The following is a 23,223-nucleotide window of genomic DNA, read 5'->3' on the forward strand; positions in this document are numbered from 1 at the left end:
GGCTAAATAGCTTTTTGTTAAAGTACCTTTCACTTGCTGAGATTTTTGAATCTCACCCGTGCTTTCTTTACAGGTATGTTTAGATGTTGACGTGCATTTTGGGGATGGATCTTGGTAGCTGCACACACTACCTCATCACCATGTTGATAGCTCAACCGGTGTTATAAATGGTGGTTTTGGTGGTCTGTCGTTTGCTTGGTTTATGTCGTGGTATGACGCTGGTAGCGTCGTGAAGGTTTCTATATATATATGCCGGTTATGTCATATACTGTCTGCCTGTGATCTCTTTTGGTCAGTTATACCGTCCTATAGAATAAATGCTGTCAAAATTTTCTGTTTTCATATAATTAGGCTTAGTGGTAAAGTAGGGTGTTACAGCTTGGTATCAGAGCCTAGGCTTTAGGTCCTTGGTAATTGAATGATGAACCTGACACACTTGCACAAATAGAATGGGTATGGGATGCATTGCATTGCATACGTCTTGCTTATCTTTGTTTGCTTATGTTCACTATCTCAAATAAGTATTATTGAAGTTACTTGTTTGATAATCCACATATTGTTTAGTGTTTTATCATTGATCTATATTGTTAAGTTGTTGGAGTCAATTTCGTTGGAACGGTGGAATTGTCAGGGCGTTAAAATGGTTACTTTGGTCATTAGAACCTGAGAAGCTTCAGAGGATCAATAGCATAACTATTGTATGGCACTGCAGATGGGTTAAGTGGAGGGCCCCCATGATGCCTTTTCTGCATTGTCAGGTGAGGTTGACCAAGAGTTAGGTTTGCGGTCCAACTATCCACATACAGAGCGAATATTTTGGGTACGAGATGGACTGGCCCCCATGTCGTTGACCCTAACTATTCGTTCTCGAAATATCGGAGAAATGGATCGATGTGTGCCTTACCATATAAGATAAGGTGATAATGTTTTCAACCTAACCATTAGAATGCTGTAGGATTTCTTTTCCCCATGGAGTCGGGGCAATCTTTTTGCCGATTGTGTGAAAATGTGTTGACAGTGAGATCCTAATAGGGTTCTGGGAGTTTTTCTAATCTTTTGCTAGACTTGTGCCCTAGTTGTTGATGTTTTGAGGATTAGTTAACTCCTCGTGTTTAAGTTGAAATGTTTACATACCTTATGTATCAGTTTCTTTAATATCTGAGAATACTCTTTTATGGTTGGAATATCTATGCATGTTTTGAAATGATTATTTGAGGTAGTTATTTTGTTAAGTTAGCCTTTGTGGAAGAGTCCACTGGCTATGGGAGTTGGAGTCATCGATTGCGTTGCAGCGACTGATTCGCGTCATAGTGACGCTAGTGGAGTTGGTGTTGTTTAGAGGTTGTCGGAAAAATTGTGGCCTATAACATCATTATGAGGTGCTATGTTGGCGTGTCGTTATGGGAGTTGGTAGTTGAGTCTGATAAATTCTACTCGCCGAGTAGATTCCGAAGATAAGGGTTATTTGAATCTTTCCTGGCTAAGTAACCGGAGGTATCACTAGAGCCTGTTGTAGCAATTCTTCGAGTGGTTCTTGGTATGTGGTTTGCTTTGAGACTTTCTTTCTTAGATTTCATGAATTGAGTGGATCTGAAGAAGTGGCTAGATCCTGGCTTAAGATTTTCCCGCAATGGAGCAGGTTTGTGTTTGTTGCTCCAGTTTATTCTCTAAGCTGAAGTTTTAGCCAGGAAGTGTCTGGGTAGGTTTGCATACTGGAAGTTTGTTCCTATTGGGAGTAAATATATGCTGTTACATAAAGCGATACTCTACGTACTTGGTCGCTAAGATGTCAATACGTGTTTTGAGAATAGCTTAAAATCGGTTTTATCTAAACTCTGATTTGAGGGAAGAGCATTGTAAATAGTGGAGTTTATTCCAGAATTTAAGTGCTGAGATTAAAGTTATGTTTGGGAGCTAAGGGTTGCTCTCCTGTTTAAAGGAGTGTTGTGAAAGAGGATGAACCATTGGGGTGTATCTTTGTAGTTTTGTTGCTGTTTAGGAGAGGGTATGCCTTCTAAGGACCCGGAGAGAAGCATTGTATACTAACGCTCAACCCGTTGACGGTAAACTGGTGTTGCAAATGGTGTTTTCTAAACTAAATTGGAGTTGGATTAACAAGGTTGAGTTTGTAGAAGTCATATTTTCAACCCTCTTCATAAGCATTCCGCAGTGATTATCTTGTCGGCTAGATTAACTGATGTCTTTTCAACTTTCGAGGAGGATGTGTCTTTGCATGCAATTCTACTTTGAAGAAGTTGTGGTGTGGTTACCGATAGTATGACTGGCCTGGGAATGTGAGCAAGATGTGAAGTTCTTTAGTATGCCAGTTTGGCATGTTTCTGAACGTACCGGTCAACACAATTTATCTATTGGTCCAACTGCTTTTGAATGGAAGTGTTCTGGTATTCAAGTTGGAAAGTGCAAGTCTAAACTTGTACCATGAAGGATGAGTCGTCCGATGTTTGGAATGATTGAGTTAGGCAAGTGATTGTAATCTCCTGTTCACCCCTTCTAGACTTGGTGATATATCGGGATGAGAATAACCAACTGGAGGTTTATATCTTAACGTTGTGACTGTCTCTTGTGTAGATTTACCCGCACTCGTATTTTTGGAGTTAGTGATGTTGGTAGAAAAGGTGAAGTGTTGATGTTTCTTTAATCCTGAACCATAAAGGTTTTAAATTGATCCTCCCTGTGAAAGAGTTGAAGTTGAAGCGAAGAAGGTTTATATTCTTATTGGGGGTTTTGGCCTGAGTTTGTGGAGTTAGCCAAACAATATTTTTGGTGTGATTGCATCCACTAAAAAGGATGTTTCTAGACAACTAATGCCTTGGTTTTAGAACTAGTCGAAGAGAGTGTCTCATAATTGGCTGGTATAGTATTAACAGAAATGTTGTGTGTTCTTGGATTCGTTTTCCCTTGTAAAAGTGAGAAGGCAACGGAATGATAAAGACCATCCAATGTAACAGAGATTCAAGGTTTTCTTGGATTCGCTGGCCAGTATCGACATTTTATACAAGGTTTTCTTTTATTGCAAAGCCTATGATTAGACTTACCGAGAAGTGTGTCCCATTTGTATGGACTGATGAATGTGAGGTCAGTTTCCAAACATTAAAGAATAAGTTGGTGAACGCTCCTATTTTGGCTTTGCCCGAGAGTGGTAAGCGTTTCATAGTTTACACTGATGTTTCTCGAATTGGACTTGGCTGTGTCCTTATGCAAGAAGGTCGGGTAATTGCATATGCTTCTAGACAATTGAAAACTCATGAACAGAATTATCCCACTCATAATTTAGAATTGGCTGTAGTGGTTTTTGCCTTGAAGAGTTGGAGGCATTACCTGTATGGTGAGTCATGTGATATTTTCACTTATCATAAGAGTCTCAAGTACATTTTCACTCAAAGAGATCTGAATTTGAGACAACGAAGATGGTTAGAATTAATCGAAGACTATGATCTGACGATTCAGTATCATCCCAGAAAGGCAAATGTGGTTGCTGACGCCCTTAGTAGAACAGGTGTACCTAAAGCAATAATGTCTTTATATTCAGACTTGGATCGGATGGGGATATCTTTTTGTTTTGCTGGCACTGTGCAGATAGAAACTCAAATGATCATCCAATCTGCTATACCTGAACGTGTACGTGAAGCTCAACAGCATGATCATCTTCTTTTAGAAGTTCGAAAGAGAATTTCAGCAGGAGGATCAAAAGAGTTTAGTGTGGATGAGCATGGTGCAATACGTTTTAGAGGACGTCTCTGTGTACCACAGAAGACAGATGTGAAAATGGATATATTGAGAAAAGCTCACCGGACTCCTTATACAATTCATCCGGGGGGGAACCAAAATGTATCGAGATCTAAAGCAAAATTTTCGGTGGAAAAGGATGAAAGTGGATATTGCTAAGTATGTTGCAGCTTGTGGTTTCTGCCAACAGGTAACATATCACTATGGACTTTGTTGTTGGGTTGCCTCGTTCACCTCGAGGCAGAGATGCTATTTGGGTTGTCGTGGATAGGCTTACAAAAATTTACACATTTCATTCCAATGAAGACAACCAGTTCGGCACATGATTTGGCTCCCTTGTATATCAGGGAAATAGTGAGGTTGCATGGTGTGCCAAAATCGATCATTTCAGATCGGGATTCCAAATTTGTATCCCAGTTTTAGCAGAGTTTGCTTATAATAATAGCTATTAAGCTAGTATTCGGATGGCTCCTTTTGAGGCCCTGTATGGCCGAAGGTGTGTTTCCCTTCTGTGTTGGGACTCTGTCGGAGAGAGATCACTACTTGGTCCAAATTTGGTCCAGCAAACCTCAGAGAAGTATACCAAATACGTCAGAATCTGTTGGCTGCTCAAAGTCAACAGAAGAGCTATGCAGATATCCGGAGACGAGACCTAGAATTTACAGTTGGTGACTATGTTCTTCACAGAGTGTCGCCAACCAAAGGTGTTGTACGTTTTGGTATCTCTGGGAAGCTTAACCCGAGATACATTGGTCCTTTTCTAATCACAGACCGAGTAGGCAGTTTGGAATACCGTTTTGAGTTACCAGACTCAATGAGTGGATTACATAATTTCTTCTATGTTTCTATGCTAAGAAAATATCTGAGAGACCCTGAGCATAAAATTGATGTGGAATCAATCATGATACAGAAAGATCTGACCGTAAAGTACCACCCGATACGTATTCTGGGCTCCTCGGAGCGAGTTATGAGGAGAAGGACTATCCAGTTTGTGAGAGTCCTTTAGACAAATCAAACAGAACGAGAAGCAACTTGGGAACTTGAAGAATAAATGCGCAAGAAGTATCCTGAGCTCTTTGAGACTGGTGAGTCATAAGTTTTGAAATATTTTTAATCTCTGTTCCATAGTTGCTATGGAAGCGGCAGAATTCGGGGACGAATTCCTTTAAGGAGGGGAGAATGTAATACCAAATGTTTGGAGGAAAAAAAAATAAAAATAAAAGGAATTTGACTGCATTTTTTGACTTTTTGATCCGAGGCTCGTATGGACGATCGGAGACCGCGGTTGCGTTCATCTCATCGAGACGAACCCATTTTGCTATTCATATGTCCGTTCCGGGCACTTTGAGACCCGTAGCGAGCCCAATAAATTTAGACCGTTTGTTTTTTTTTTAAAAAAAAATTAATTAAAAAAGGAGAAGAGAAAAGAAAAGAAAAGGAGAAGAAGAAAGAAGAAAGAAGAAAGAAAAGAGCCGGCCGGGAGAGAAGCCAGGAAAAAGAAGGAAGAAAGGAAAAAAAAAAGAGAAAAGGAAAGAGAAAAGAAAAAAGGGGAAAAAAAAGAAGAAAAAAAAAAGGAAAAGTTGGAAATTTCGGGATTTCGTCGGATTCGTCGTCAATCTTTCGAAGGCGATTTCTCGGTGGTACTATTTCCGGACGTTCTTGATCGAATTTTCTTCATCGTCGGTAAAGGCAAGTGAATGTATTGTATGACTATGCTTTAACCTAATATTGGGTTGCCTACATTCTTTAATTACAGTGCATTCATCTAATCTGAATGACTGATTCTGAGCTGGGTACTATGTTGTTTACGTTTCCAGAAGTTTACTCGATGATTGATTTATGAAGTACAGTAAGCACGATATGCCATTATGCAGTTGTTCATTATTATTTTATGCAATGTTTAATTTCGAAGTCTCAAGCATATTCCGGGAGTTATGATAGTTATGCTTGAAGCACGTCATACATATACATCTCATGCATTGGAAGTTTGTCGCCGTCTTCTGGCCGCGACCGTACCGGTACAGTACCGTATGTCACCCGAGGAGGGGTACGGTGCACACCCTTACGTTACCCGAGGAGGGGTAAGGGTGACGAGAGCATATTATGTGCATGGTTATGTCTTCTTAGGGTACGGTGCACACCCTTACGTTACCCGAGGAGGGGTAAGGGTGAGGAGAGCATATCATGTGCATGGTTATGTCTTTTTATGAAATTCAATGAATCATTCGCATCAAATCTTATTTCCTTTAGTTAGCTTGTATATAGATATATATGCGGCTCTGAAGGCTTATACCAACCAAATGTTAAAATTTTTAATGTTATCGTTGGCCTTGCTTAGTCATAATTGTTTCTCCTAGTGTTGGCGGTCTGTTTCATTACTAGTTTCTATTTAGAATTGTTAGCACATTCAACTGTGGCTAAATAGCTTTTTGTTAAAGTACCTTTCACTTGCTGAGATTTTTGAATCTCACCCGTGCTTTCTTTACAGGTATGTTTAGATGTTGACGTGCATTTTGGGAATGGATCTTAGTAGCTGCACACACTACCTCATCACCATGTTGATAGCTCAACCGGTGTTATAAATGGTGGTTTTGGTGGTCTATCGTTTGCTTGGTTTATGTCGTGGTATGACGCTGGTAGCGTCGTGAAGGTTTCTATATATATATGCCGGTTATGTCATATACTGTCTGCCTGTGATCTCTTTTGGTCAGTTATACCGTCCTATAGAAGAAATGCTGTCAAAATTTTCTGTTTTCATATAATTAGATTTAGTGGTAAAGTAGGGTGTTACATCAAGTCAGCCATGAGGTATGTCCAGATGGTGCTTGCTGCTGCCAACGGGAGGAAGATCGAGAACGAGCCGCTGGCTCAGTCTCTGAGTGATCTCAAGGGGCTGCTGTACGACGCCGAGGACGTGATGGACGAGCTCGACTACTACCGCCTCAAAGAACAGGTCACAAGTGGTACGTATATCATGCCAGTCCCAACGATTTGGTCATAAATTTGGAACTTTGCGAATTTAGTTTGCTTTAAGTGTTTTGTGAGATTGGCCAAACTGCTTTACATTTTTAACATAAATTCCAGTGGATTTCTTTTCGGAATATGACGTAATGATCTACCCTTTCACTCCGCAGATAATACTGCAACTTCATCCGTGTGGTGGTTTAGCTCCATTATTAAACAATTGGGAAGCACTTTAATCGACAAATGTGGTAACTTTGTCTCCACGGGCAACTCGAGTAGAAAAAGGAAAAGAGAAGATGACCACAAGATTGCTGCCTACACGCATCTGGGAAACAAGAGTGAGTTTTCTGGTAGGATAAAGCACATTGCTGGTAAACTAGAGATGCCGGTCATGATATCGTCAGATTAAGAGTTTCTACAAGAAATGCTCATTATTTTATTCATTATCAAATAAATGATAGGCAAATATGAGTCTAAATGCAACAAAACACTAAATGAATAGGTAAAAAATGGACACATCAATGAAGATGACTTATATTAGACTAATTAGAGGATACATCAAATATACATGGAAAAGGAATACAAATGGGCCATGTCTCACTCGGCCCACTATCCTAGCCAAGCTCAGTAACCCATCTAAACACCACACCACCCCAATCCATACCCACGAAACAGCAGAGCCAGAGCAGCATCAAATCTCCCTAGTCTTCTCCATGAGGCCATCTCCCTCATCCATAGCCATCCCTCATGCACAATGCTAGCACCAGATCCAACGCCTCCATCACCTCTGCATTTGACTGCTTGTTCCCGGTTGTGAACCGATCTCGAGTAAGCTCTGAAAAAATGAAAACAGTAAGGGAAACAAGGAAAATGGTAGGGGTCAGGAAGGGAATTTCCCATTTCGTTTTCATCACTAATAGCAAGGAATGAACTCAGCGCAACCCTGAAGCCATAATCAAAGAGAGCAACTCGGTTGGTTGGTTGGGGTCCTCGTGGTGGAATCTGCCCACTCGAGTTCTAGTCCTAAATTTAGCACGGGTGCTTATATTTTCATGGGATTAGATCACGGGATGGAATAGTGCATGAGTTTAGGTCTCCATCGTCAAAGCATCTACCCCTGCAACGTGAGATTAAATCACATGTGCTTATATTTCAGTGGTCAAACCATCTACCCCTGCAACGTGAGGTTAGACCTCCAATCTAGTTTAGAAGTGTGATAGGGTGCATCCACGTGGGTGGGTGTGGACATGAGTATGGTGTGTATGTGTGTGTGCATCCGACGTAGTCACATAATTCCCGGGTCGAGGAATGGGATCGAGGAACGCAGTACGCTACTTGCGAAAGATTTTGAGAAGATGGGAACCATATTTTTCCCGTGTTCCTGAAATGAGGACGACGTTCCCAGGACGAGGAACATGATATGGTTCCACATTCCCGATGACTATGGTCCAACTTGTACTAAAAAAAATCGTAAGCAGCCATCACGGACTAAAATTGTTAATCCTATTTGTAAAGTTGTTCAAATGAGCAATATGGACAGTCTCTAACCAAATTGTTAATCCTATTCGCGTCAAGTGTTTTTGTGCTATGGTACATTGTTAACATGGATTTCTTTCCGGAATTCAACGCAGTGATATAAATTCCCTTTTACTTTGCAGGCAATACTAAGGACGGTACAGCTACTGCTGCCTACACATACCTTGAAAACAAGTATGAGTTTTCTCGTAGGATACAACTCATTGCTGGTAAACTACGATATGTTGGCCATGATGTCAGTCGCACTCTCAAAATAGATGTATCGAACTTCGTTGTAACTTCAAGTTTGAGTCAGAGTACACCCCAGGACACACGTCTAACATCATCATATCTTGTTGAGCCCAAAGTGTACGGGAGGCATTCAGAGATGGAATCCATCCTAAAGCTAATGGCAAGTAACAGATCCAATGGCATAACTGTTCTACCGATTGTAGGCATAGGAGGCATTGGGAAGACAACTCTGGCCCAGCTTGTGTACAATGATCCAATAGTTGCAAATCAGTTTCAGATCAAGATATGGGTTTGTGTGTCTGATAACTTTAATGTACTTAGGCTGACAAGGGAGATGTTAGACTGTGTCTCTAAACAAAGGCAAGCAGAAACAAGCAACTTGAACAAGCTTCAGGAGGATCTAGAGAAACACATGAAATCTAGGAGGCTTCTAATGGTCTTGGATGATGTCTGGGATGACATGAACGAACACTCTTGGAACAAACTATTAGCTCCTTTGAAACGTAATCAGGCAATGGGTAATATGATACTTGTGACAACTCGAAAATTGCCTGTTGCAGAAATGACAAGGACAATTGAACCAATCATGTTGGGTGCTTTGGAAGGGGATGATTTCTGGCTACTATTTGAATCATATGCATTTGGTGATCAACAATATGAAGATCAAAGGTTGTACAACATTGGGAAGCAATTAGCTCAAGATTTGAGGGGGAACCCATTAGCAGCAAAAACTGTAGGTGCACTATTAAGAAGGGATATTAACTTTGCTTATTGGACTAAAATTCGAAAAAGTGAAGAATGGAAATCCCTAAAAGAAAGTGAAGGCATCATGTCTACTTTAAAGCTGAGCTACGATTGCCTACCAGGCCACTTGCAGCATTGCTTCAGGTATTGTTGTCTGTTCCCCAAGGATTATCACTTTGATGGAGCAGACTTAGTCAGAATTTGGATTTCACAAGGGTTTGTGGATGGTAGCCGTACCAGTAAAAGTCTAGAGGACATAGGGAATGACTATTTGGCTGATTTGGTGGACTCGGGCTTCTTTCAGAAAATTGAAGGGGACTGGAATTTTCCGGAATGCTTTGTCATGCATGATCTTATGCATGATTTAGCATGGCAGGTTTCAAGAGCTGAATTTGGCTCTATATATGGCTGGGACTGTGAAGAAATCTTACCAACTGTGCGCCATCTATCAATAGTTATGGATTCTACATTTTCTCATGAAAATATTAAAAAAAAACTGTGGCAAATTAAATCTGTGAGAAAGCTGAGGTCCTTGTTGTTAATTGGCCATTATGACCCCTCTTTTTTCGAAGACTTCCAGAATATGTTCAAAGAGGCCGGAAATTTACGTTTGCTGCAAATCTCTGCAACTTATGTTGATTTTGTTTCCTTCCTGCGCAATTTGGTAAATTTTTCCCATCTTCGCTACCTGAAACTTGAGAACAAATGGATTGGTGAAGATTTGTCGATACCTATGAGCAAGTTTTACCATCTTGAAGTATTAGATGCTGGACACCCAACTATAGTTCATGGTATGAATGATCTTGTCAGCATGAGGTATCTTGTTGTGACAAAGGGAGCACGCTCTTCTGTTACTAGTGTTGGTGAAATGAGCAATCATCAAGATGTGCTGAATTTCACAGATCAAAATTCTAGCTGCTCTGAGATAACACAACTTCAATTCATGAACAAGCTTGTACAACTCGGTGTGTTTCAACTCGAAAATGTCAGTAGCACCGAGGCTTATGGTGCAAAACTGAGAGATAAACAACACTTGCAAAAGCTGCACTTGTCTTGGAAGGATACTTTGTCACAGGATGGATATGCTAGTGACACAAGCTTTGAACCTTTTAGGGACATAGAAACAGAAAAGGACAGCTCGCCAATTGATGATATTAACAATGACCAAAGTTCTGAACCTTCTGCAGACACAGCAAGAGAGGTTCTTGAGGGTCTTGAACCACATCACAACCTAAAGCATCTACAGATTTCTGGGTACAGCGGTGCTACCTCCCCAGCTTGGCTTGGTACTTCAGTTTCCTGTTTGCAGACGCTTCATCTCGAGGATTGTGGAGAATGGCAAATACTTCCATCTCTGGGAAGGCTATTGTTTCTTACAAAACTGAAGTTAAGGAATATGCAGAAAGTAACAGAAGCATCGATTCCTTCACTGAAGGAGCTGGTGCTGATTGAAATGCCAAAGTTGGAGAGATGTTCCTGCAATTTCGTGAGGGACTTGAACTCTAGTTTAAGGATACTGAAGATTAAGAGATGCAGTGAACTGAAGGTCTTTCCTCTCTTCGAGAGCTGCGAGAAACTCAAAATCGAGAAGAAGTCATGGTTGTCCCATCTTAGAGAGCTTACCATCCATGATTGTCCTCATTTAATGATACCAAATTCTCTACCACCTTCAAGTAGCATCTGTAAACTATCCGTCGCAAGAGTTTCAACACTTCCATCAATGGAAGGATCATCCAACGGAAAATTGATAATTGGAATGATTTCTTTAAATAAGGATTCCGATGGGCTGACAAACCTGGACGACAAAATTGTGTCATTCCATAATCTGAGGGCCCTAACTCGTTTGCAAATAGGACAGTGCCCAAACCTATCGTTTATTTCACTCGAAGGTTTCAGGCAACTCATCAACTTAAAGAGTTTGGAAATAGAGTACTGCAGAAAACTTTTCTCTTCAGTTGTTTTGCCAGAGCATACCCATGAATACATGGCAGACGCAAATTTCATTGCCCTCCCATCTCTCAAGCATCTCAAGATTAATAGATGTGGAATAACCGGAAAGTGGCTAGCTGTGATACTGAAACATGTGCTGGCCCTAGAGGAGTTGCATTTAGAACATCTGAATATATCAGGGCTATTGATAGAAGGGAAAGAGAGTAGTTTATCACATCTCACCTCAGCTCCACAGGTTTCATCACCAGCAAATCGAGATGACGCAATGACAAGCTCAACAACAGACGGGCTGCTGCGTGTTCCATCAAAACTCATCCCTTCTCTCAAGAGGATGTCTATATGGGATTGCCGCAACCTAACATTTCAGATGAGCAAGAAAGGTTTCGCTGGATTCACCTCCCTTGAGGAGCTAACAGTTTGGGAATGCCCCAGGCTGATATCGTCTTTGGTGCATAAAGACGAAAACAATGACCAGGGAACCGGAAGATTGCATCTCCCGCACTCACTTGGCAGACTTAGGATCAACCATTCCACAGAAATTCTGCAGCCCCGCTTTGACGAGAACCACACCTGCCTGAAAAAATTAGAAGTATGGAACAGCCCAAGTTTGAGATGTCTACAGCTAGATTCCTGCACAGCACTGGAAGAGATGGCGATTGGTGATTGTGGATCGTTCGCCGTGCTAGAGGGCTTGCAATCCCTCAGCGGTCTCAGGTATTTGATAGTATGCTGCTGCCCTGGTTTACCTCCATGTTTGGAGCATCTGTCAAGGCAGGGCTATGAGCTGTGCCCTCGACTGGAAACGCTTCAGATCGATGACTACTCTTTCCTTACCAAGTCATTCTGCAAGCACCTCACATCCCTCCAACGCCTACAATTGCACGCTTTGTCCAGACAAGTTACGAAACTAACAGATGAGCAAGAGAGTGCGCTTCGGCTCCTCACATCCCTGCAGGAGCTCGATTTTTGGAGTTGCCGAAGTCTAGCAGATCTTCCTGTGGGTCTGCACAGCCTTCCCTCCCTCAAGAGGTTGAAGATCTTCAATTGCGAGAGTATCTCAAGACTGCCACAGATGGGCCTCCCACCTACGCTGGAAGAGTTGGATGTTAGCTGGTGCAGCGATGAGCTATCTGAGCAATGCAGAAAGCTAGCAACAAGCAAGCTAAAGGTCAAAACTGATTACTGATTACAGGGTGGTACGTGAACTGATTACTGGGTGGCTTGTTAAGCACACGTTTCTACCTGAGCAGCAGGTATGCTTCTACGGTTGATCATATTATCTTCGGGCTCTGCATATCCTCAGTGAGGCTAAAGCACGCAGTCTCCTTGCAGGCGTTCAAGCAAGTACATACCAGTGCTGCAGTGGCGTTGAGAAAATTTGTGTGCTATCATGTTCAACGAGGTAACTGTTTTGCTGTCACAAGACTGAAAAGACTCTGTCTCGTTCAAAAGGATGATTATCGCTTATTTCGGTGACTTCAGAAGGGACGCCGAGATATATCTGAAGATACATTGTGCTTTTCATAAACAAAATTTGGTGTAAATAAGCGTATCTAAAATTTTCTTGCTAACCATGCAAAATGCTCTGCAACTACAATAAGGTACTCTCCAATTCTCAGCCTCTGATGTGATGAACAGGCGAGACCAATATGATGGGATTGAGCCAACTCGTATCTCGCTCTGCTAGAAATCAGGATGGTGCATCCAGCAGACAGTAGTTTGTGCATAAATTTGAGTATGCAGCCTGCGACGCATTCTGTTACTGCCGATTGATTTTCCACGTGGTGAGAGCTTTGTGGCCTGTGCTTGTGATGTTATATCTTACGAGTAGTTCATTATGTTGTCTGGGCCTTTTGAACTCAAACATGTCGCACCTTTGATTGTCATTGAATCTTACAGGTTAGTGGTAGTTTCGGTATGCATTCAGAAGTAGTTAGCACATGTGTATGGTAGCTACAACAATGCGCTTTGGAGTTTGGAGATCGGAAGTCCAGCTGACATGCCATGAACGTACCAGGGCACCATGTTGTGATTGGTTGAACTCGTATCTCTCTGCCGTCAGAGATCAGGGAGAACTAGCCAACAGACGGCTAATTTGTGCATAAATTTGAACAAGCGGGCCTGCAATCTGTTGTGTCGTAGCTGATTACGACTGCTTCTCTTCGTTCTGACACGAATGATGCGACCTCTCTCCAAATTATGCCATCTTGCACGTTATTACTTCACAGTTTGCTCATATCATACCTTCAGATTATCGATCAAGATCGTCGCACAAACGCTGAATTAACCTTTATGCAGAAACACGCCCTCATGACATTTGACGTTGTCACGAACACTGAATTAATGTACGGTAGGCAAGGTTCACGAATTCGTTCGGCCATCAAAATGCGGTGGCCAGTGAATTCTTTGAAATGAATTTGGTGAAATTCGGTAGAAACTGGACAAATTTTATTAAATTTTCGATTTTTTTTTAATTTTGAATTTGAATCGGACCGAAATGCGATCGCATTCTGAATGCGTTATGGACCGAATCGATCGAAAACCGTGAATTTCGAGCAGTTTTCGATGAATTTGTGAACCGTGACGGTAGGTACTTCGAAAGGCAACCCAAATAAGAGAACGAACGAGATTTCTAGTAATTAGGGAAAAAAATATGAGTCCTGCAAATTCGATATGCCTATTTGCCCATGTTAGAAGGCCCAATTCCAACATCCTTCCTTTGTGAGAAACTAAGTTGAGATGTGCCAAGGTTTATCGTTTATGATGAGTGATTGCAAATACATAGTTATGTACTGCAATGATTGCTCTTGTCTAACCAAAGTTGCAAAGAAGTGGAGTTTGCTCGGTGTTGGAAATTTTCACTCACTGGACAATCCGGTGTGAGGGATTTTTTATCTCACCGGATAGTCCGGTGTGTAACAGTGTGAGCACCGGACCATTCGTGCAGAGAAGAATTCTTGGCGCCAAAATTTGAAGTGTGCGCCGGATGATCCGGTGATGAAGTGATAACACCGGAAGCTTAGCACCAGACAAATATTTCCAGAGAATGGTGCAAATGTGAAGTCTGGTGCAGTAGCCTCATCGGATGGTCCGATGTTTGCTGGAATGATCACCGGAGGTTTCACTGGACAAAGATTTCCAGAGAGGTTGCAAAACTGAGTTCCAGTGAAGATGTGCTCACTGGATGATCCGGTGATGAGCATGTTGAACACCGGAGGGTTCACCGAAGCATATTTTTCAGAGAGCAGTTTTTCCAGCGCAGAGAAGAGGTTGAAGGCACTGGATGGTCTGGTGTAACAAAAGAGAGCACCGGAGTATATTTTCCAGAGAGGATTTTTTTTTTTCGGTGCAAGATGAAGTTACACTCACCAGATGCTTCGGTGTTCAGAGGATGAACACCCCAGAACATCCGGTGTTCACATTTTGTGCCTCGACTGTCTTTTTGCAGAGATTTTGATTTGGACTAATTTGTGATGAGTTCACATGGGTTTCGAGAAACATGTTTGCTTGACTATTGATGTGCAGGTGTCGGATGTAGCTTGGCGGTCGACGGTGGGTGATCGGGGCTAAGCGGGGTGCTTGATGCCGGACGATCAAGGAGGCCGGACGAAGTCAAGGGTGATCCTAGTTGCACACATGGAGATCAAGCAAAGTATGAGGTGAAGGATGAAGACGGCGTGTTGACAAAGTAAAGCAAAGGGAATGCCGATGCAAGTGACAAAGCGGCCCGAGGAATCGGGAGCGGGAGAGACTTGCCCGTGGTCAAGATCGCAAGACGGAGAACACACGTCAACATCAGAAGACTTGCTTGAGGTCAAAGCAAGCAGCTGTGAGTCACGCTTTGAGAAGCGTGCGAGTCGGTTTCCCAGTTTAGCCACAAAATCGCGGGCGGATGGAGTGCATATGGCATCATCGCGAAGCTTACGTCGAGGCGAAAATAAGTCATGAAGGCACCTCGGTCGTCCGATGGATGGAGGAGAAAATAGATCAAAATACCTCCGGTGGTAGGTAGGAGTATACTACAAGAGAGAGGTATTGTGGGAACAGTCAAGAAAACTTAGATATCAAGTTTCCTAGGTATAAATAGAGGGGGTTCGCTGGTTGAGTTCGAGGGACATCTATATGAGAGCCTTGTACTAGAGTTTTAGAGGAGAGAAAGAGGGATGCTTAGTCTTGTAATAGGTTAGAACTTTTTGAGAGCAAAAATTTCTTGTAATCTGCTTAAAATAGGGTTGATCTCTTTGAGAAATGGAAATCATTTTCTTGAAATTGCTTGCGCTCATCTCCTTCTAGTTTCCCTCTATTGGATCTGTTTGTTGTTTCGGTTTGCTCCTCTGTTTTGTGATTTTCGTTCGTCTTTTGGGCAGAAATTTTTAGCACCTTGCAAAGTTGATCTTCTTGTTGTTAGGGGTATAAAATTCTCATACACATGCTGTCGGAGGATGAACTCATGTCGCAGGGATCCCGAGAGACCCCTTTTTAAAGATTCGGCCGGGGGGATGATCCTGAACGAGCTCGTCTGGGAAATAAATGGGAACGGAAATAAAATGCAGTGGCTGGTGGTGGGGGATGATCGACATAGTGCAAAAAAGATGGATGCACCGGGGTTTTGACAGGTTCGGGCCGCACGGGGGCGTAACACTCTACTCCTGTGTGAGTGCTATATCTTTCCTTGAAGGGAATTCTTCAAGGATGTATCTGGTTACAAGGGTGTGCTGTCTACAGAGAGCTTGAGGCTCCCGTGTTCTGGCTTTGCTCGAGCTTGTTTTTGATGTTCTTCGTGTGTACCTTACGTATCTTCATGGGGTGTCGGGGGGTCTGTCTTTATGTGTTCTCCATCCTTTCTTTTTATAGGCGCGCCGACCTTGACTTATCCTGAATGGGAAAGAGGTGGCGCGAGTGCCAAGATGCCACGGAGAAAGGTGTCATCATTCCGTCTTGGTGAAGTGACAGGGGCAGTGGAAAAATGCGGCGCGCATCCGACCACCCGCCACTGTGGATGTCCTCCGGCGCCATTAAGAGGGCCCACCGGGCAGCCACAGAGGTGCCCGGTGCGCCCACTATGTCTTGTTCTTCTACCAGGGCAGGGTGGCAGGCAGAGCGCTTCGATTCTGGCAACGTTATCCCGAGGCACCCGGATGAAACGGGACGGGACCCGTGCATTTAATGGACCCACGCCCCCCTGCCAAAGCATGGCAGGGTCTGACACTAGGGCGTGGGCAGCTGAGAATGTCAGGATGTCAGGCCGTGCGTGCCTATTAAATGCGGCATTGGGCCTTTGACTGGCTGACACCCCGACGATGGGACCCTTCGGGTCGTCGGACGATCTTGCGCGAACCTTCGGGGAACCGAGTCCTCGGGGGCTGCCACGTGCAGCCCCGAGCACTCTCTCCCGAGCACTTGGGGGAGACCTTCGGGGAACCGAGTCCTCGGGGGCTGCCACGTGCAGCCCCGAGCACTCTCTCCCGAGCACTTGGGGGAGACCTTCGGGGAACCGAGTCCTCGGGGGCTACCACGTGCAGCCCCGAGCACTCTCTCCCGAGCACTTGGGGGAGACCTTCGGGGAACCGAGTCCTCGGGGGCTGCCACGCGCAGCCCCGAGCACTCTCTCCCGAGCACTTGGCTATTCGGATCATCGGGGGACTACAGTACTAGGGGGTAAGTGAGAACCCTTCCGAGCACTTCCTTCCCGGTACTTGGACTCTGCGGATCATCGGGGAACTGGGGTGCTCAGGAACCAGAGGCTGCGGCCCCGAGCACCTCCTCCCGGGACTTAGTTTCTTCTTATCCTGCAGGGTTGCATCTCATGGGATGGTGACACGTGGCGGATGGCCGGCCCGGTCTCGGGACTCAGGGACCCCTGGTTCCCAATACACTAACAGTAGCCCTCGGGCCCATTGGCAGGCGACGGGACGGAGACTGCGGATGGGCCCTTCGTCGCGGCCGAGGCCGAGGCTGGCGCAGATGCCATGTGGCAGGCTTTCGAGAGGTGGCCCTTGTGGACCTAGACCTCAAGTACGTCCCAACGGGAAAAATGAGTGGACGCGTGTCCACACAACTTTCGAAGGGTATGATGACCGTACGGGCGGCACGCCCGGTCGCCGCGTAGATCGAGGAAAATACGCCTGGCAGCCGCTGACATCGCGCGATCGGCGGGAGATTCGCCTGGCGGTTGCGTCGATTGAGGCGACGCTTCGCCGAGCGAACCGTTTGGGCGGCAATTTTTGAACTTTGAGATATAAAAGAGGGAAAGGATCGGTCCTTCCCCCTCTTTACGCTTTTGTGCACTTGTGCTCTTGCTTTCTTCGTGCTCCGAAGCCCTTAGGAAATTCTCAGGCGACCGGAGCATTCTTCCTTCTCTCTCTCTTTCCACCACCAAAACACCTTCCATTCTTGCCGAGATGACGAGGGTTGGAGGAGGACGCCGGGACAAGGCTTCGGACAGCATCTTGCCAGAGTCCCGTCTGAGGAACGAGGAGGCGGCGGACAAGATCAGAAAACTGCTGGTGCCGGAGGGGCAAACAGGTGCTGTGGTGGTGACGCCGGCGAGCCTAACGCCGGCGACGACCGTCCTTGGGCGGATCGTCCTCTTCACATCTTTTGTGGCGGCGGGGTTGGTGCCGCCGTTCTCCACCTTCTTCTTGCAAGTGCTGGAGACCTACGGCATTCAATTGGTGCATCTAAGCCCCAACTCCGTGGTGGTGTTGGCGATCTTCGTACACCTCTGCGAGATGTTCGTGGGGGTGGCACCGTCGGCGACACTGCTTCGCCATTTCTTCGTCCTTCGGCCGGTGGGGAAGAAGAGGGGGCACTCCACGGCGGACGTCGCGGGGTGCTGCAACCTTCAGCTTCGGGACGGCCTGGGGGATCATTACATTCCCCAGGTACTGCGCAGCAAGTGGGAGGAGTGGCGACGGGACTGGTTCTTCGTCGACGTCAACCCCCACGAGTGCCTCGAACTGCCAGAGATGGCGGCGGAACCTCGGAGGTCAACGTGGGAGGTGCCGCCGCCAGAAGACGCGAGGTTGAAGCTGGTGCTGGAGCGCATCCTGGAGCTGCGCGAGTCCTGGCTGACCTCCGTCATGGTGGTGGTGGATTTTCTGCGCCGTCGGCTGGCGCCTCTGCGAGAGCGGGCCCGGCCGAGTTGGTTCTACACCGGGCCGGAGGATATCACCCGGACCCAGATCAGCGCAAGCTGGGATCTGGGCTCGGGGGAGTTGAGGGGTATGACGCGGGTGATTACCGGAACGGAGGACATGGGCCGGGCGGAACTTCCGTGGCCGGAGATGGCACTCTGCGCCAACCCCGACCGGGTGGCAATCATGGCGCAGCTGCCGGAGTTCGACGCCCAGGGGCCTGTGGACCAGCCGAGGAGCCGGAGCCCCGAGGCCTCCGAGCTCCCCAGATTGGAGGAGTTACTTGGCGAGGAGGCCACTGTCAGCTCGGCGCGGGCTGGCGACGGGGCCGCCGCAGGCAGCAGCCACCGTGCCAGAGAGGAGGGCGCCTCTGAAACCGTTGTGGAGGTGGCGCCGGGGGACCGGGGAAAGCGTCCCCGAGCTCTGATTCTAGTGCCGGATTCTCCACCGTCGCCGATGGCAACGGCGGCATTCCCGGTGCTGGAGCCACGGCTGGTGCAGATGGGGCCTGTGCCGGCACCCGCGACCTGTGCGGCGGTACCTGAGACCCGCGCAGCGGCATTTGAGACCCGCGCGGCGGCCCCACCGAGCCCCCAGCGGAAGAGGCGGCTGGAGGAATCCGGGCCGACGGCGCCGGACTCGGACTTCAGGCTCCCAGCGGCCAAGTGGCAGTATCGGTGAGTCTCCTTTCTTGCTCTTTCCTGGGCGTTTCTCGCTCGAACTGAGCTTTGATATTTTTCATCTGTCTCCCGTATCGACGGTGGCGGGCACAGGAACGGCGGAGGCGCCAATTGTCGTGGCGGCCACTGGGAGAGAGGCGAAGGCGGCGGCCGAGAGGAGGACGGAGCAACCGTCCGAATCCTTGGCGCCGGCGGAACCTACCCCGGGCGCGGAGAGCCCGGGGCGGATGACGATGGAGGTGGACATTTTGCTGGGGCCGGCGGACGGGGCGGCCGATGCGGGAACACGGCCGCCGTCCGAGTCTTCGGCGCCGGCGGAGCCTACCCCGCGCAGGCAGAGCCCGAGGCGGATGGTGGTGTAGGGCCCTGCAGAGAGCTCGGACCCCCCGGAGGCAATCTGCGGGGAGGCCTGGGCCCCACCGGCGCCCGGCCAGCCCGCCGACCCCTTCCTGGCCGCCATCGAAGGCGTCCAGGCGGCGGCTGGGCGCGGCGGTGAACGCCAAGGAGGAGGAGCTCGAGGCCGAGCACGCCCGCCTGGCGTCGGAGAAGGCGCAGCTAACGGACGCCCAGGAGGAGGCCCGCGCGGTGGCCGCGCGGGAGCAGAAGCTCCTAGAAGACACCCATGCGGAAGTCACGCGGGAACAAGAAATTTTGAAGACCGCGCGGGCAGAAGCCGCGCGGGAACGAGAAGATGCCGCCCGCCTGGCTGAGGCGTCGAGGCAGCAAGCTGCCGAGGCCCTTGCCAGGATGGGGCAGGCGCAGGAGAGGGAGGCGGCAGTCGCAGCTCGGGAGTAGGCGGCGGAGGAGTGGCAAGCCGAGCTGACCCGCCGGGAGGGCGTGGCCGAGAAGACGCGCGCCGACCTCCAGCAGTGGGAAGACGACCTCCGAAAAATCAGAGAGGACATCCGCCGCTGGGAGGGGGACGTCTCCCTTCGGGAGGTGGATAATGAGCTGTCGACGGCAGATCTCGGTGCTCGGGAGGATTCGGTGGCCCAGCAGGAGGACGTGCTGGCCCGGCGGGAGGGCGAGCTAAGTCGCCGAGAAGGCGAACTGAGTCGTCGAGAGGGCGAGGCTGCTGCAGCGGCAGCCGCCGCTGCTACCAGGGCGGAGGAGAACGCGAAGCACGAGGCGGAACTAACCGCCCGTGAACGTGCCTTATCCGAGATGGTGGCCAAGATGAAGCAGGCTGCCGGCCCCGCAGCCGTTGGCGGTTCTTCTGGTCCGGCCGGGGACCAGGGACTTGAGGCGCAACTGCGGGCCGCCAAGGAGAAGCTTGAGACCGCTTTTGTCTCGCGGGTCAACCTGCAGCATATGCTGGAAGATGTACTCCGGCGGATGCGGCAGGCCGTAGAGAAGGGCGATCTCGGACGGCTCGTCGAAGACCAGAAGGGCGACGGCCCCGCATGACAAGTGTTAGGGCTTCAGCAGGTCTGCGAGCGCCTTGAGGCCCTGCCCTGGGCGGTCCAAGAACTTGCCGCCCGGGAGGGACGTGGCTTGGCACATGCAGTGGCCGAGCACGTCCTGGCCTGCTACCGAAGCAGGGACCCGAACTTCCCGCTGGAGCCGGCGCGGGAGGGAGTGGTCGAAGTTGAGGGAGAGGCCGCCCGGGAAGCGGTCCGGAGTACCGCCGCTGTGGTGGTGGCCGGCTTCAGGCGGGAGGTGCCACCGCCGCTAGCCCCCGGGGACGACTCAGAGGACTCAGCTGACGCCTCCGCCGCCGACTAGATCTTTTGTAGTTGTTTCTTTCTTTTGTTGTCTTGATGAATGTAAATATAGGAGTGATCCCTTAGAAAACGCTTTGTACATGCCTTGTGAATATAATGGCAGCTTTTCCTTCGGCTCGCAACTCCAATTTCTCTGAGTGTTTGAAGTCCCTTCTATTGTTTTGCCTTGAAGTCCCGGGGAGTACTCAGTCGGGCCGTTCCCGACCTTCCCATCCCCGAGAACGAAGTTGTCCCGATCGCTGTTGTCGGCGCAGTCAGCCCTCGAGCTCCCGCGAGTCCGCATCGTCTAAGTTAAAAAACAAAGACACGAACTTCCTTGCCCGGGAGATAGATCGATCCAGCACGGAACACGCCGTGCCCGGTGAACACTTTTTCACTTCGCGACCACTCAGTTAGTAGACGGGAGACACATGCGGGCGAAAATGTGACCAAGAGTCCTCGTGGTCCGGTGGTGCCCGGGCTTAAGACGGACCGGACCGAGCACTGACAGCCCGCCCCCGAGGCCTGAGCTCCGGACTACTCGAGCAGCTCGAGTGATAGGATTACCCAGGGCACCCAAGGACTCGGTAGTGCTCGGGGACCTTAAAAGCAGACCGAGCACCACGACCACCACGAAGGGCTTCGGTCAGACATTACCGTACGCGCGGTACTCCTTTCTGTAAACCGCTCTGTCGTTCCAGGAAAAAATAGACACACGACAGGGTTTTGCGCGCGAGGAGATCACCTCCCCGAACAGATTAAAGCGCGAGAGCCCCCGAGAATGACTCGGGAACATAAATGTACTGAAAGCAGACTTGCCTAAATATAACCACTCACCGGACAGTTGTCGGCTTCCGGCCAACCGATCCAGGAGGGGTGTGCTTCCGAGCTCGGAGTGCCCGGGGACTTGGTTCTTTCAGCGGAGCGCCCGAGCGCCCAGAGGCACATGAGGCTCCCGGGGTCGGGTGATCTCGACCACTCATGCCTAAGTGGTAGGACCACCTGAGGACCCTTGGGGCCGACCAGAGACCGGGGCATCGAAGCCCTCGCAGTCGAACTGCTCTTGATTGCCGGCCTGTGACTTAAGAGAGAATATAAAATTTCTTTGTCTGGTGCGCTCTGTTAGTGCGGTACTTGTTTTAGACTGCTCTCATTTTCGACCCGAGACCTCTTGAATACCCAAACCGGTGGACAAGAGCGGACAGAGGCATAACCCAGAGGTCCTATGGTTTGGTGGTGCCCGGGTATGACAGACCAGACCGAGCACCGACAGCCCGCTCCGGGGGCCTGAGCTCCAGACTACTCGAGCAGCTCGAGCGATTGGATTACCGAGAGCACCCCGAAACTCGGTAGTGCCCGGGAGCCTGACACGACACCGAACACCACAGCCTACCATGCCGGACGTAAGTCAGCGGTGACTGCTCGCATGCATACCGATTGTGATTCTTTTATCAGCGGGGAAAATGAGAGAGCGAACTTTTTCTCGCACAACCGAGCACCTCACCAGACAGATTAAACATACGAAATCCAGAAAAATATTTCGACATAGCGATTGCCTATTGAAATACTGAATGTGCAATGTTTACAAGGTTGGGCGACGGCGACTTACCCAAGGGGTGGAGCCCTCGGACTACTTGGGTGGGGGGAAGCCCCCGGCCTGGTTGTCCTGAGCTGCGAGCACGACCATCTACGGGTAGAATCGTTGGAGATGCTCGATGTTCCACGGGTTCGAGAGTGGCTGTCCTTCCTCTGTTGCCAACCTGAAAGAACCTGCCCGCGGGACTGTGATCACGGTGAAGGGACTTTCCCACACAGGGGACAGCTTATTCATTCCTTCGCGCAACTAGACGCGTCGGAGAACTAGGTCCCCCACCTCGAGAGATCGGGCCCGGACATGGCGCAGATGATAACGCCGCAGACTCTGCTGGTACCGAGTCGCCCAGACGGCGGCACGTCGCCGGCGCTCTTCCAGGTAGTCCACGTCGTCGCGCCTTTGTTGCTTCTGCTCACCCTCAGAATACGCATGCACTCGAGGGGAGCCCAGAGTGAGCTCAGAGGGGAGGACTGCCTCGGTGCCGTAGACGAGGAAAAACGGAGTTTCCCCGGTGGCGCGGCTTGGCGCAGTCCGATTAGCCCACAGCACGGCTGGCAGCTCGTCCACCCATCCCTTCCCGTGCTTAGCGAGCACGTTATAGGTCCGGGTTTTGAGGCCCTTCAGTATCTCCGTGTTGGTGCGCTCGACCTGCCCGTTACTCCGAGGATGAGCGACGGAAGCGAAGCAGAGCTTGATGCTGAGGTCTTCGCAATAGTCCCCGAACAGGGCACTCGTGAACTGGGTGCCGTTGTCGGTGATGATCCGGTTCGGGACGCCAAAGCGGCTGGTGATACTGCGGATAAACTGGAGCGTCGTGTTTTTGGTCACCTTGATGACTGGGACCGCCTCCGGCCACTTGGTGAACTTGTCAATGGTGACATATAGGTATGCATAGTCCCCGATTGCTCGGGGGAATGGACCCAGAATGTCCAAACCCC

At 48.5% G+C, this 23,223-nt stretch overlaps 2 protein-coding genes across 8 annotated transcripts in view; both read left to right on the forward strand.

Moving 5' to 3' along the window:
- Positions 1 to 23,223, forward strand: part of LOC133925008 (putative disease resistance protein RGA1) — a 69,814-nt gene that overhangs the window by 11,126 nt on the left and 35,465 nt on the right. The gene's annotated exons all lie outside the window — the stretch shown is intronic.
- LOC133925014 (putative disease resistance protein RGA4) lies at positions 6,546 to 12,746 on the forward strand. Of its 5 annotated transcripts, XR_009910885.1 has the most exons (5): positions 6,546 to 6,710; positions 6,882 to 7,061; positions 8,370 to 12,425; positions 12,505 to 12,574; positions 12,655 to 12,746. XR_009910885.1 is itself a non-coding variant. In XM_062370816.1 (3 exons), the coding sequence occupies exons 1-3, from the start codon at positions 6,551 to 6,553 to the stop codon at positions 12,356 to 12,358; spliced, it is 4,329 nt and encodes a 1,442-aa protein (XP_062226800.1). In that variant the 5' UTR covers positions 6,546 to 6,550; the 3' UTR covers positions 12,359 to 12,746. The 5 variants fall into 5 exon arrangements, 1 of the variants encoding a protein (XP_062226800.1); XR_009910884.1 differs by having other exon boundaries at positions 8,370 to 12,574; XR_009910883.1 differs by having other exon boundaries at positions 12,505 to 12,746.

The sequence above is a fragment of the Phragmites australis genome, chromosome 7 (genome assembly GCF_958298935.1).
Source record: "Phragmites australis chromosome 7, lpPhrAust1.1, whole genome shotgun sequence".
NCBI lineage: Eukaryota > Viridiplantae > Streptophyta > Magnoliopsida > Poales > Poaceae > Phragmites > Phragmites australis.